Raw genomic sequence first — 14,026 nt, 5'->3', positions numbered from 1 at the left:
AATGGGTTGTACACTTTTTCTTCCACTTACGAAGTGCAATGGGAAGATCAAGGTTAGTGGGATCAGATGCAACAATGGTGTTAGGGACAGGAACATTATCATCAAAAAACATAACAGTCTCAAGCTCAAGAGGTATACCTGGAACTATATTTGATGAATATGGAGTTTCAGAAGGACTGATAGAGATTTGTGTGGGTTGAGTATTTGTGGAGTCAACCATCATCTACCAACGCTGATATTTCTGTGAGGCTGCCCATAGTGGCTTAGGTAATGAAACTGGAGGTACAGGTGCTGGTTGAACTGATGAAGGTGCTAGCCGAACTGATGAAGGCACCAAAGAAATAGGAAGAGGAACAAATTGTGAGTTCTCCTCCCCAAAACTCTCCCCTTGAGGAGAACCACTCGAGAAGAAGGTGGATTCAAAGAAGGTAACATCCATTGAGACAAATCTGCTCCTTGACAATGGGTCATAATAGCAATACCCCTTTTGGTTCTGAGCATACCCAAGAAGAACACATTTCTTGGCCTTAGGATCCAATTTCTTGCGGTGAGGCCCAAGAATTTTAACAAAGGAAACACACCCAAAAACCCTTAGAGGTATATGAAACATCTCCCCATCTGGAAAAAGTAGACTAAATGGCACCTTAAACCCCAAAGTCCGTGAAGGAACACGGTTAATCAAATGCATGGTTGTAAGAATTGCATCTCCCTAGAACTACACAGAAACTAAAGCACACACCATAAGACTCCTTGCCACCTCCACAATGTGCTTGCTTTTTCTCTCAGCAACTCCATTCTGTTGTAGAGTATATGCACAACTGCTCTGATGAATTACCCCATGTTCTAGGTGATACGCAGTCAGGTCTTTCTCGAAGTACACTCTGGCATTGTCTGATCTAAAAACCTTAGTTCTCACTCTAAATTGTGTGAGAACCATCTAGTGGAACTATTGCACCAAGTTAGGAACCTCATCACGTGATCTCATCAAATATATCCAAGAATATCGTGTATAATCATCTACAAACAAGAGAAAGTAATAGAATCCTCCCATGGAAGGGATATGATATGGCCCCCATACATCAATATGAATAATATTAAAAGCAAAAGTACTTTTATTGCTTGGTTTAAGTGACTATCTACAATGCTTTCCTAACTGACAACTCTCACACTCCAAAGTAGATAACTGAACAGACTCAAACAACTATGGGAAAAGACATTTCAAAGAACTAAAAGAAAGGTGTCCCAAGCGATTGTGTCAAAGCATAATCTGGTTCATTGACTCTGACCCACTACTACTACTGTTGCTAACATGATGGCCCTAATGTCTCAGGATCTCATCCAGAAGATAGACTCTATTCACCTCACGACTACTCCCAGTCATCTTCTTTGACTCCAGATCCTACAAAACACAATTACCAGGAAGAAAGGTCACGGAACAATTCAAATTCTTTGTCAAAGAACTAACAGACAGTAGGTTGGTATGAAGTCTAGGGACATGTGAAATAAAAAACAGAGTTATATCATTAGTCACTCTAGTTGTCCCTTTCCCGGCAATGGGAATATGTGAACCATTTGCTATAGAGACTGTCTCTACCAGAACACAACTGATAGGAACTGAAAAGTGTAGGGGCATTAGTCATGTGCTCAGATGCTCCTGAGTCTATATTCCAGGGAGGTCCCTCCTTACCTAAAGTGGATGCAAGATTTGCAATTGCATATGAACTACCTGTATGTGCAAAGGAAGAGGTGTAGCTGGCTCCTACATTCTATTGTCCATCTGGAAGGCTAGTGTTGGGTGAATCTTTCTTACTTATAAGCTATCCAAACCTCTCCAATTCCGTCCTCACTGGTGCTATTGGAATGGATTCCCAATCAGTTTAGGAAAGAGGGACCGAAGAGTCTCTTGTAGTGGCTACATTTGCATTTCCCTTCTTGTTCCTTATCCTGTCAGGCATAAGATTTGGATGAAGCTTTCAGCAAGTGTCCTTGGTATACTTAGGCTTCTTGCAATAATCACATACCAAGTCCTTATCTTCCCTTCTAGTCTCACTATTCCCCCTGTCTCCATTCGGCTTAGGTTTTGTTGTACCAACCATAGCCGACTGGTCAATCCCAGGCTATCTCAGCATTACATTCCTCCTACTCTCCTCTCCAGAGACAAAAGCATAAGCTCGAGAGAGTGTCACACCCTCCCTAAAAAGAAAATGTTGCCTAGCAATGTCGATTTCAGGGTTCAGCCCTGACAAGAAATCAAAAACCCTATTCCTCTCTTATGGTCTATGATAGGTTGTTGCATCATTTAGACTTTACCATACCACAGTTTCTAAGTGATCTATTTCCTGGCAAAGGGTTGTCAGCATGGAGGAATACATAGCAAGAGGTTTTTCTCTCTGTTTCATACTTATCACCTGATTCCTTAACTGATAGGCTCTGGCTTCATTTTGTTTCTGAGAGCAGGTTTCAGTCACTCCATCCTAAATGTCCTTAGCAATATCAGTCCATAGGAAATTTTTTGCAATGTGAGGTAACATTAGAATTACACAGCCAGGACATTACCATGTAATTCTCCTACACCCATCGAGAAGTGTCTGTATCAGGTTTCTTCTCCTCCCAGTGAAATACCCTAATTTCCACGGGTACCAATAGCCATCTTAGCTGATTGTGCCCACTCCAAATAATTTGTACCATCAAGTTTTACTGTAGTAATGATCCCAGACCCAAAAATATCACTACTACCTCCAACACACAATCCCACAGTACCGGTAAATTTCATCTCGGTATTCCAACTCTCCATCTTACTTCAAACAGTTCATAAGTAAGGAAAAATTAGATTGGAAACCTTCCAAAACCAATTTAATATCACGCATACAGAAACAAACCCTTCCGGAAGAAGAAAACCCTAGTTGGAGAGAAATCTCTCTCTTCCCCACGCCTCCCAACAAAGAGAAGAGTGAATTGATCACTCTAGGAGGCTCAAAAAAATCTGGAAACCAAATTGCACTCTTTATGAAATCAAAAGAAAGCTAACAATACCTGGCTGCCCAAGATCAAATCAAAAACAAAGAGTCCAACTTTTCTGGGACTCTTCCCCATACTCCAGTTCTTCCTGATTTTGTTGCCGAATAGTAGATCACCTTCCTGATGACTAGATCATACCAAAAAATCCAAGAACTGGGCACTCTACAGCAGATCAATCAGCCCTTTATTACTTCATGCAGTCTGCTGATCTAGGGCTGCATGAGAATGCTTCTAGAAACCCTAATCGCCGCTCTGATACCAAGTAGAAAGCTTGCTGAATTAAAAAATATGAAATAAAAGAAGTTTCTTGAAGAAAGAAGGAAGAGAGAAGGAGAAGAGAAGAGAAGTTGAAAGGAAAGGAGAGCAATGATCTGGCCGCCCCCTTCACTTATTATTTATACTAAAAATAATAGAGCAGTACAAAGACAACTATGCCCTTATAGGGCGACAAGACATAAAACAGCATATATAACACACAAAAACATAATAAAATATGGACTTACATAACTATTGTGGTCCCCACCTCCTATCAACAACTAACATAAAACATTTACTCATAAAAAAATCATAAAACTGATTAATCTTCAATAGTCTCCTCATAGTCTATCCCGTATTCTTGTTTGTAGCCCTGTGCAACAAGTCTGGCTTAATATCTGTCTAGGCTCCAATCAGATTTTAGTTTCACAAAATAGACCCATCGATTTCCTATGAGAGAGGCTTTAGGTGGAGCTTAAACCAGGTCCTAAGTGTCATTCTCAAGAAGCGCTCAAATCTCAGAATCCATGGCATCTTTCCAGTGTGGTTCTACCACGACCTGCTGGTAAGATCTGAGAATGTCTGTGGTAGATACAACAACAGAAAAGGAGCTATGGTCTGGTGAATAACCATACCTGTTAGGTGGTCAAGAGATTCTAACGGAACAACGTAAAGTGGGTTCAGGAGGAAGGTTAGGTACACTTACTGAGGGAGCTAGAGTGACTGGATCAACAACTAGAGGTGAAGCAGAGGGGGGATGGAAACTAAAGAAGGTCGTTGCTTCTTGAAGTATGTCTGAAGCTACTGCGTATGTGACAATGGAATATCTGAGGTGCTTGTTAGAATCAAAACTGTGCAACAAGGAAATAGAATGAGATGGGAATTTCACAATTTGTTTATAAAAGGACACACTTTCAAGAAAGACTACATTACGAGAGATTCGAAGGTCCAAGGGATCATAGCAAAGGAACCCCTTATGTTCAGAACTATATCCCATGAAGGCACACAAAGCTGCTTGTGTAGTTAACTTTGTGTGTTCATGGGGTGGAAGGTGGACAAAACAAGCACAACCAAAAACCTTGAGCATGGATAGGTCTAGGTGATTGTGAAAGAGAGATTGAAAAGGAGAGGAATTATTCAAAACAGATGACAAAAGGCGATTTGTGAGATACACAACAATGCTGGCCACCTCCACCCAAAACCAAGACAGTACATGGGAATCTTGTAAAAGGGTTATGACTACACTCAAGATGTGCCCATTCTTCCTTTTCGCTACCCCGTTTTGTTGTGGGGTGCCCGGATAGGATTTTTGGGGTTGAATTCCATGTTGTTTCAGGCAATTCTGGAAATCCCCATCAATATACTCTCCCTCTGAATCCGATCTTACCACACAGATTCGAGCATCAAATTGGGTAATTACATAGGTGTGAAAATGTTTAAAAATAGTGTACACTTCAGATTTCTTTCGAAGAAAATAAGCCCAAGTAAAACGAGTGCATTCATCAATGAAGGTTACAAAGTACTTATATCCCAACTGTGAAACAACTGGAGACGACCAGACATCACTATGTATTAAATGAAAGGGAAGGGTTGCATTCTCATAATAGGAAGGAAAGGGTAAAATATGACTTTTACATAAACCACAAGTAATGCAATCTTTATTCACATTCTTAAAAGAAACAACAGAAACAGGTAAATTACCAGAAGAAAATAACTAACCAAGTTTCTTAGAAAAATGATGGCCAAGGCATCTATGCCACAAATGCCAATCATTATTACAATTAAAAGATCCAGAACTAGAAGTAGTAGAAAGCAAACAAGAAGTAGAAGCAAAAGCAATCTTATTCTTCTCAAACTCCAAGGCAAGGAGTCTTCCTAGTCTATGCCCCTTCCCCTTCACCTCCCCAGTTTGTCAGTCCGTATCAAACAACCATCAGAAGTAAATGAGACATTATTACCTTCCTCTACAAGTTGGCCAACAAAAATCAAATTTGTGGTGAATTTAGGTACAAATAGAGTTTTGGATAAGTGAAACGGAGATGTTTTAGAGGTAGATAAATACAAATCATCACAACCAAGTATGTCAAGTTTTTCATCGTTTGTAGTAATAATGTCTATTGAGAAGATGGGGTTTGGGATACTGACCAAGAGTAGCCCCTGTCATGTGGTTAGAGGCTCCTAAGTCTATATACCAGAGGTGGTTCGATGAAGGGCAATAGGTCGGTGACTTACCAGACAAACCGATAGCAGAGAACGTTGAGGAGATGACCGAGGACATGAGCTGTTGAATCCTTTCTTCAAACATGCCATTGAAGGTGTCATTTGGCCAACTACAGAAGTGATAGAGGAGGCATCCGAACCATCTACAACAGTCTGATAGGCCTTGTAGTTCCCTTTCTTCTGATTTGGACCACTACCTTTCTACAATCGGGTAGGACATTCAGTGACGATATGGCTGATCCGCTTGCAATAGGTGCATGTGTTTTTCTTTTTACAATGGAAAACAACATGCCCATACTCCTTACATTCATAACACTGTATCTTAGAGAAATCCTTCTTCCCCTTTGGTTTAGTTGCCAAGAAGATAGCATCAATGTTGGAATCCTTCCTTCTATCCAGTGCAATCTGAGTAGTCAATCTAGTATCTGCCCTCAAAATCTCCCCAAGAATAGTGTCTAAGTCAGGAAATGTTCCTCGGCTTAGGATATTAGATCAGACGACTTCAAATTCTGGCCTTAAATGCATTAGGAAATGCATAATTTTTCTCCTGTCGAAGTGTTCCTTCATGTATTTAACACAACATTCAGAAAAGAAAGAGAGAGACAGACAGAGAGAGAACAGCCGAATAGTGGGTGAGACACCCTGTGTCAGTCGACACCCTAAAAGATATATTTATATTAAGTTGTAAAAGGACAGATCTGCCCTTAATGTATAGGAGAGTGATAATACAAAGAATAGATATACAACAAAGAAAAGTAAAAGTACAAAAATAGCCCGACAACTAGATTCCTCTGTCTCTACACTGCAATCTCAGAGGATGATTGGGAGTGGCCATGAGGCGAATGGAATATACTTGCTAGACTCACCTGATATAGTTCTTGGACTACCTCATGGAGTTTCCTTGGAGTCAGTTTTGTTAGAGTCTGTTGACAAAGTCATGCTATGTCTTTCGGTTTGGTCATTTGTCTTTTCCTACTTTGAGTCATTTGTTCCCAGATATGTTTAAGGGAGTGTCTTTATCTAGTCTTCATTGTGAGTCATGTGAACTGGCAAAGCATTGTAGACAATTTTATTCAGTAAGCAATAAAAGATCTATTTCTCCTTTTCATATTATTCACTCTTATGTGCAGGGGCCATATCATTTGCCTATTATGGGGGGTTACAGGTGCTTTATCCTTTTTATTGATGATTACTCCCATTACACTTGGATTTATCTCATGAAATCCCAGGATGAAATACCAACTATTGTGCAAAAATTTCATGAACTCATCCTTACCCAGTTGAACACTTGGATCAAAATATTCTGATCTGAAAATGCTAAGGAGTATTTTGAGAAAATCCTCTTAGACTATCTTCAAACTTTTGGGGTTATTCATCAGAGTTCTTGTTCCTACACTCCACAACAGAATGGAGTGGCAGAAAGGAAGAATCGGCATGTGGTTGAAGTTGCTAGGTCCCTCTTTTTTGCATCCCATGTTCCTATAAAATTTTGGGGAGGTGTTGTCCTTACTTCTACCTTTTTGATTGATCGTATGCCTTCCTGGGTTCTTGGCTTCAAAACCCCCTTTATCATTCTCTTTCCGGATGAGGATCTCTTATCTCTTCCTCTCCGTATTTTTGGGTGCACCTGCTATGTACATGTTCACAGCCATCAAAGGCACAAATTTGAACCTAAGACTCGTAAATGTGTTTTCTTAGGATACGCCTCCACACAAAAGGGATATTGCTGTTTTGAACGGGTTAGTGGCACCAGTTTTGTATCTCGGGATATCACATTTGATAAATCTACTCCTTTCTTTAGCATTCCTCCTGAGGGGAGAAATCCGAGGAACCCTTTGCTATGTCTCCAGCAGTTCATCTTCTTGTTCCTTTTGAGTCACCTCATGAGGTGTCCACTTCTCCCACTAGGCCAACCTCCAATATTCCTATCCCTCCTCCACCTCATCCTCTTGTAATTCCTCATCCTGTTCTTCAAAAGTGGTACCAAAGGCACAAATTCAGACATGGGCAAGTTGTTTACACTCCTACAGAAGAGCCTCTTGCTCCTCTCATCATTACTGAGGTAATAGGTCAGCCTTCCTCTTACCTAGCTACATTCTTCCCAAACCTTGATCATCTTATTGCTCTCCGCAAGGGCAAGCGGAAGTGTACAGCCCATTGTATCTCCAAACACCTATCTTATAGCCTTCTATCTTCTACCTACTACTCTTTTCTTGCTTTTGTTTCTTCCCATGTGATACCAGGTCTATACCAGAAGCCTTATCTAAACCTAAATGGAGGGATGCTATGATGGCTGAACTGGATGCTTTGCATAAGAACCATACCTGGGATATTTGCCAGAAGGGGAGGAATCAGTGGGTTGTAATGGGTATTTGCCATTAAATATCATTTTGATGGCTCTATTGAGAAGTTTAAGGTCAAGCTCGTTGCTAAAGGCTACACTCAGATGTATGGTATTGACTATCTTGAGACCTTTGCTCCTGTGGCTAAGATGACCTCAGCCCAGGTTTTGTTGTCCCTATCAGTTACTTTTGAATGGCCTCTCCACCAGTTTGATGTTAAAAATGCCTTCTTGAATGGAGATCTACATGAAGAGGTCTATATGTCTTTGCCTCTGGGAGTGTATGGAAAGGGAATGCAAGGGAAGGTGTGTAAACTGCAGAAATTCATTTATGGTCTCAAACAGTCTCCTCGGGCTTGGTTTGAGAGATTCAGGGCTGCTCTTGTCTCATTTGGTTACACACAAACTTAATATAACCATACCCAGTTCTTGAGTGGCTCTCTGGTGACCTTTCTGATAGTTTATGTTGATGATATTGTGGTCATGGGTAATGACACCTAGGAGGTCAGTAAGCTCAAAAGGTTTCTTAACTCTGAATTTGAAATCAAGGGTTTAGGAGATCTCCAATATTTTTTGGGCATTGAAGTTGCTAGATCTAAGGATGGTATCTTCATTTCTCAACGCAAATATGTCCTTGACCTCCTTGCTGAGACTGGTAAACTTGGTGCTAAACCAACCTCCACTTCTATTGATTCCAATCATAAGTTTTCTACTACAGATGGTGAACTTTTATCTGATAGGGGAGTGTTTCAAAGACTGCTCGGGAAATTGTTTTATCTCTATATGACTCGGCCAGACATTCCCTATGCAGTGAGTGTTATTAGTCAATTTATGCATTCTTCCAGAGATACTCATTTAGCTGTTGCAAAAAGAGTTTTGTGTTACTTGAAAGGTACTTTAGGGAAAGGCATTTTATTTGCCAAACATGGACACATGAAGTTGGAAGCATACACTGATGCTGATTGGGTAGGATGTATTGATGATAGGAGATCCACCTCGGGTTATTGTGCTTTGGTGGCAGGGAACATTGTTTCATGGAGGGGTAAGAAACAGTCAATAGTTGCCAGATCCTCTACTGAAGCAGAATACAGGGCAGTGGCACATGGTGTGCCAGAATTACTGTGGCTATGATCACTTTTAGAAGAATTGGGGGTTCACTATGAGAAGCCAATGATGCTCTACTGTGACAACTAAGCGCCTATCAATATTGCACATAATCCTGTTCAACATGACAGAACTAAACACATTGGGATTGATAGACATTTTATATGGGAAAGAGTTTCCTCAAGGGAAGTTTGCTTGCCATTCATCGCCTTAGAAGAACACTTAACTGATATTTTTACCAAGGGAGTTCCAAGAGGGGAGCTTAGACAATATATAAGCAAGTTGGGCATGATTGACATCTATGCTTAGCTTGAGGGGGAGTGTAGAGAGACTGGGCCGAATGGGCCCTAGTATCTTTTCTTGTAGTATGTTATTTATTTATTTATTAGCTAATGGGCCTATCCTTGTGAGCCTGTTATTTCTTTTTGTTAGTTCTCTTTATGTTGCTGCCTAGCTGGCTGCCCACTTAAGGGCATACTTGTAATTAACCTAAGATTGAAGTTAAACAAAAAGATTAGAGAAGGGAGGGAAGAGATATTCGAACTCTTCTTCTTCTTCCTCTTCTTTTCTCCATCTTCTTCCTTTGTGCTTCTGTTCTCTATTTTTCTTTCTTCTCTCTCTTAATTTTACCAAGTTTATATCAGTTTTACAAGACCGATTTACATCTTATCCAGAGTTTATGTAAGGAATGCAAACTACACTATCTTCAAAGCTTCTCATGACTGAAATGTTTGTCTACTTCGATATGTTTTGTCCTCTCATGCATCACAAGATTGTGAGCTATATTAATTGCTGTCTTGTTCTCACAATGCAATGATGTTGGGTTTTGAACTTCAACTCCCAACTCCTTCAACATATTCTTCAACTACAATATTTCTGCAATACCATGTGCCATGGGCGATAGGATTAGCTGAACACTTTAGCTGCTCATCATGTTGTGGGATCAATAATAACACTCCAAATTGGTCATAAAATACATGGGGCCCACAATTGTTCAACCTCTCAGTGTGGGCCCCATGTATTTTATCACTTGTGTGGAGCATTATCATTGGTTCCATAGCTTTATACACAGCTAAAGTGTTCAACTAATCCGAATTCATGCCATGGCCCCTATACTCAACCTTTGCACTTGACCTAGTAGCCACCGTTTGTTTCTTACTTATCCATGTCAGAAAATGACCACCAATGAAGGTACAATAACCTGTGGTTGATCTTCTGTCATCAACTGAGCCTGCCCAATCAACATTAGTAAAAGTCTCTACACTCAAGTAGCTATGCTTGGAGAAGAGAACACCTCTACCAGGATAGTTTCTTCATATAACACATCCTACGACAGCAAGATGATTGATCCTAGGGGCATGCATATACTGACTTAACACCCTAAATGCATAAGCTATATCAAGCCTGGTCATAGATAAGTACAACAGTCTCCCAGTTCCCTGTAATAACAATGTCATTTTTAGCAAAGAGAGTATGATTACTCTAACATTGTCTAAATCCAACATGCTTGACTGCATTATTAAACCTGTCGAACCAAGCCCCAAGAGATTGTTTTAGACCATACAATGACTTTTATTATTCTAATTGTAATGTGAAAACAATTAAATGAATGTCCTTAGTAGGGCGGCATTGAGGCTGCATTGAGTTGAAGTCATCTAGAGATAATGTTGGCTTATGTGAGGCTGCATTGAGTTGACTAACCACCCGGTCACGGTGTAGTTCTCCTGCATCCATCTCTCACATGCGGGATCCGTCTTTACCGGTTTCTCTTTACTACCTATAAGATATCCCAATTTCCCTCTACTACATACATAAATCCGTATGGATTGTTCCTAGGCCAAGTAATTTGTTATCCTACTTAATTGTGGTCACAGCACTCAGTACAGAACCTATTGACCAACCTCAAATTCTGGGTTCTGCAGCATACCTCCTAACTTCAAGCTCTTTAAAAGCCTTCCATTACCCTTCCTTTCTAGTAGTAATCACATCATATACGAAATCTTTGAACCGCCAATAGCATTTCTCACTACCAACACCAAAACTTTCTTAAATTCTCTAATTTTTAGGGCATCTTTCTCTTTGGTTCTTGTTTCCTCTAGCAGAAAACTTTTAGTTTCAACTCCAAAGCTTCTTCTCCATGCCATTTAACATGCTCAATTGCTTATGCCGAACATAAAAAAACAAACATAGAAGAAATACTGAAGATAAAAGAATGATATAATGGTAACAATGAAGAGTATGAGACAACATGAGAAATAATATGTAATATACATTGAGTCCTTTTCTAATCATCAAGAGAGAGAGAGAGAGAGAGGGAACAACTTTTCTATTTGAAAATCCCCATTGAACTTGTAGTGCGTCACAAGCTGCCATTGTGTCTTCTCTCTTATCACCCCTTCTAGTATAAAAATTTAGATTCTTTTAAAAGTAGAAACATTAGAACCAATAAGGGAAGGAGAAGGAATGGAAAGTAGAATATAAAGGGAAAAATGCGTCTTTTTACACAACTTACCCCTTTGAAGAAAGGCATTAAAGGGAAAAAAGAGGATGAGACTTAAAAAACTAACTCTTACCGAAGTTGAATTTCAAGCCATTTATTTAGAGACCAATTTATCAAGATAAGTAGATAACTAATTGTAGTCAATCAGATGAAATTCTGACTATAGACAGCCATATATAAAAAGTATTTACAGAGGGGACTTTCCTTTACCTACCCGTATTAGTGAGATTTCTTTTTCTTCCCTATCTTCCCTTGAGAACTTCTCTTTTCTTGTCTCCTTATTTTGGATTTTTTTAAGAAACTCTTAGAGTGGTATGCTGTGAGAGTCTGAAGAAGAATCTCTAGCTTCCCCTTAAGGATCTTAAATAAGGAGTGGGGTAGTTATGCAATTACCCTCTCCCCCTAGGTGAAGGACACCTGTCCTTTCCACTTAAAGAGAGGGAACTCCCGTACAGGACATCTTATTTTGTTTTGATAATTTAGCTAGAACACTATCAAACCCATTTATTTTGGTTATAAACTATTTAAATATTATTTGGTTTAAAAAAATCCTTTAACACTATCCCATACAAACTTCAATTTACAACTAAGCCAATATAATGGTCCCTATTAACCCCCTAGGTCACAGTTTTATACCGTGTGGAGGGTGAGATGCACAGACAATGGTAACTATGTGTGGTACATAGAGACATGCATTTGCATTCATAATTGTTGGCACTATAGCATCTTCAATTTCCTTGTTTCTACCTACCTACTTTATGGGTATATTAACTTAGATGCATATATTAGCATATTAGGAGGAAACAAGGAAATGGAAAATATTATGGGATTTATTGTTAGGTTGGGATAATTGTAAGAAATTGCACCCCTGACACAATAGAATATTGTGGTTCTAATAATATACATAAATCAAGATATTGAGCTCATCCATATGAAAACTAGATCAGAGTTTGAGAACTAAAAATGGATCCTGGTCTAACAACATGGCTTTCCAAATAGCAGTCAACATCGAGTCAGCAATATTTGAAGTTCTGAGAAGCAGATGCATCATTGATTAACTTGTTTGGATCTAAAGCTTGGGCAAATTCATGGCCTTAATGAGAGTAATCTCAAATCTTGACTAGGGATTCCATTTCAGTTTCCTATATGCAGTTACATGCACTAACAAATTTTTACCAGAATATGTCTTTCCCATTGATTTTTGTATGAATCTCTTAAGTTGCTCCACTGCTAGGCTCGTAAGGTTTCAGTTCCTGTGTGCATTTCAACTCAATTTGTTTTTTCTATCTTTAAATTTAACTTATTTTGTATGACATGTTATTGTGACAGACACTCCAAAGTTGTGGGTGGAACGTGCTTGACTGTTACAGTGGTGTCTCCATGGTGGCGAAACCATCTGCTTATCTTGGTAAAACTGTGAAGCTCAGTTGTTCACTAAAAGGAGGTTCCACTTCTAGTGATGAAGTTTTTGAAGCCAAGCTTGATGACTCTAATATCAGGGAAGCCATGCTCAGAGCTACTGGTTTATGCATCAATAGCAGTTCATGGACTGGAATTCCTGGCCATTGTCGATTCACAATCGCATTGGATGATGCCAAGTTTGAGCAGGCATTGAAATGCATAGTCATGTTCAAGACTTCCGTCCTTGGTGACTAGAAAGCTCTCTATCATTGTGATTCTTTTTGTGTGTGTGTGTGTGTGGTTTTGTTATTAATGTGACTTAGGTGTCATGAAATAACCAAAATCTTCCAACCATTAGATCAAATATGTATGGGATGGCACTAGGTGGCTTCCCTAGCCATGAACTATGCTCACCAGGGTAGACCCTTGGCTTTTACTGTATTTGCTGCAAATTACAATGTTAAAATCATTTTAACTGCATCTTCAGTGATGCAGATACAAAAGGAAAGTTGGTTCTGGTTTTCATTTTTTGTTTCACAAAATTTTCTTTAATATTGTTTGGTTCTGATTTTCATATTTTTGTTTCACAAAATGTGCTTTAATTAATTAGGGGGTGTTTTACAATGTGAATTGTTTTTCTTGTTGCCGGTTCCAGAAACAAATTGTTTCTTGAAACAAAAACACAAAAAGCATGTTCTTGGTTGTGTGTTTTCTATTTTCAAAACTGAAACCAAAAACATGTTCTTGAATCTGGTTTCGAAAACATGTTTTCATCTGATTATTCAATACTATGTGCTATAAATCATATAATTTCTACACTGAAAATTTTGTTTATGTTTTAAAAACCAATATTTTGTTGGTCCCAAAAATATGTACTGTTTTTTTTAAACAAAACCAACTTACTTTTCCCTTTGAAAACAAAAACAGAGTTAAAGAAAACATTTTTGTTTTTGTTTTTTTTTTTTCTGATGTGGTGATTCCAAAAACAAATGAAACAAAAACGTTCATGTTGTAGAATGCCCTCTGAGAGCCTTTATGCATGAATCATGATAGCTGGCAGCAGCTCCGAAGGGCTGCATGCTTTCTCCCACATCACCCTCTCAGCTCAGGTACGCTTCAAATAGAGTTTGACATTTCATAGTAAATTTCCTTTGCAAGAACCGGAAATTCAAGGTGTTCTTTCTCCC

General features: G+C 39.2%; 1 protein-coding gene across 1 annotated transcript in view; it reads left to right on the top strand.

The window, feature by feature from the left end:
* MMT (methionine S-methyltransferase) overlaps positions 1-13,364 on the top strand; it is a 120,576-nt gene extending 107,212 nt beyond the window's left edge. Inside the window, exon 12 of the mRNA XM_088947708.1 lies at positions 12,768-13,364. Within this exon, the coding sequence (XP_088803834.1) occupies positions 12,768-13,094 (327 nt within the window). The 3' untranslated portion in view covers positions 13,095-13,364. The remainder of the gene's footprint in view (positions 1-12,767) is intronic.
* The last annotated feature ends 662 nt before the right edge of the window (positions 13,365-14,026 follow it).

The sequence above is a fragment of the Nelumbo lutea genome, chromosome 5 (genome assembly GCF_056320005.1).
Source record: "Nelumbo lutea isolate HS-2025 chromosome 5, American lotus-T2T, whole genome shotgun sequence".
In the NCBI taxonomy this organism is placed as follows: Eukaryota; Viridiplantae; Streptophyta; class Magnoliopsida; order Proteales; family Nelumbonaceae; genus Nelumbo; species Nelumbo lutea.
This window is presented reverse-complemented; position numbering and strand designations above follow the sequence as displayed.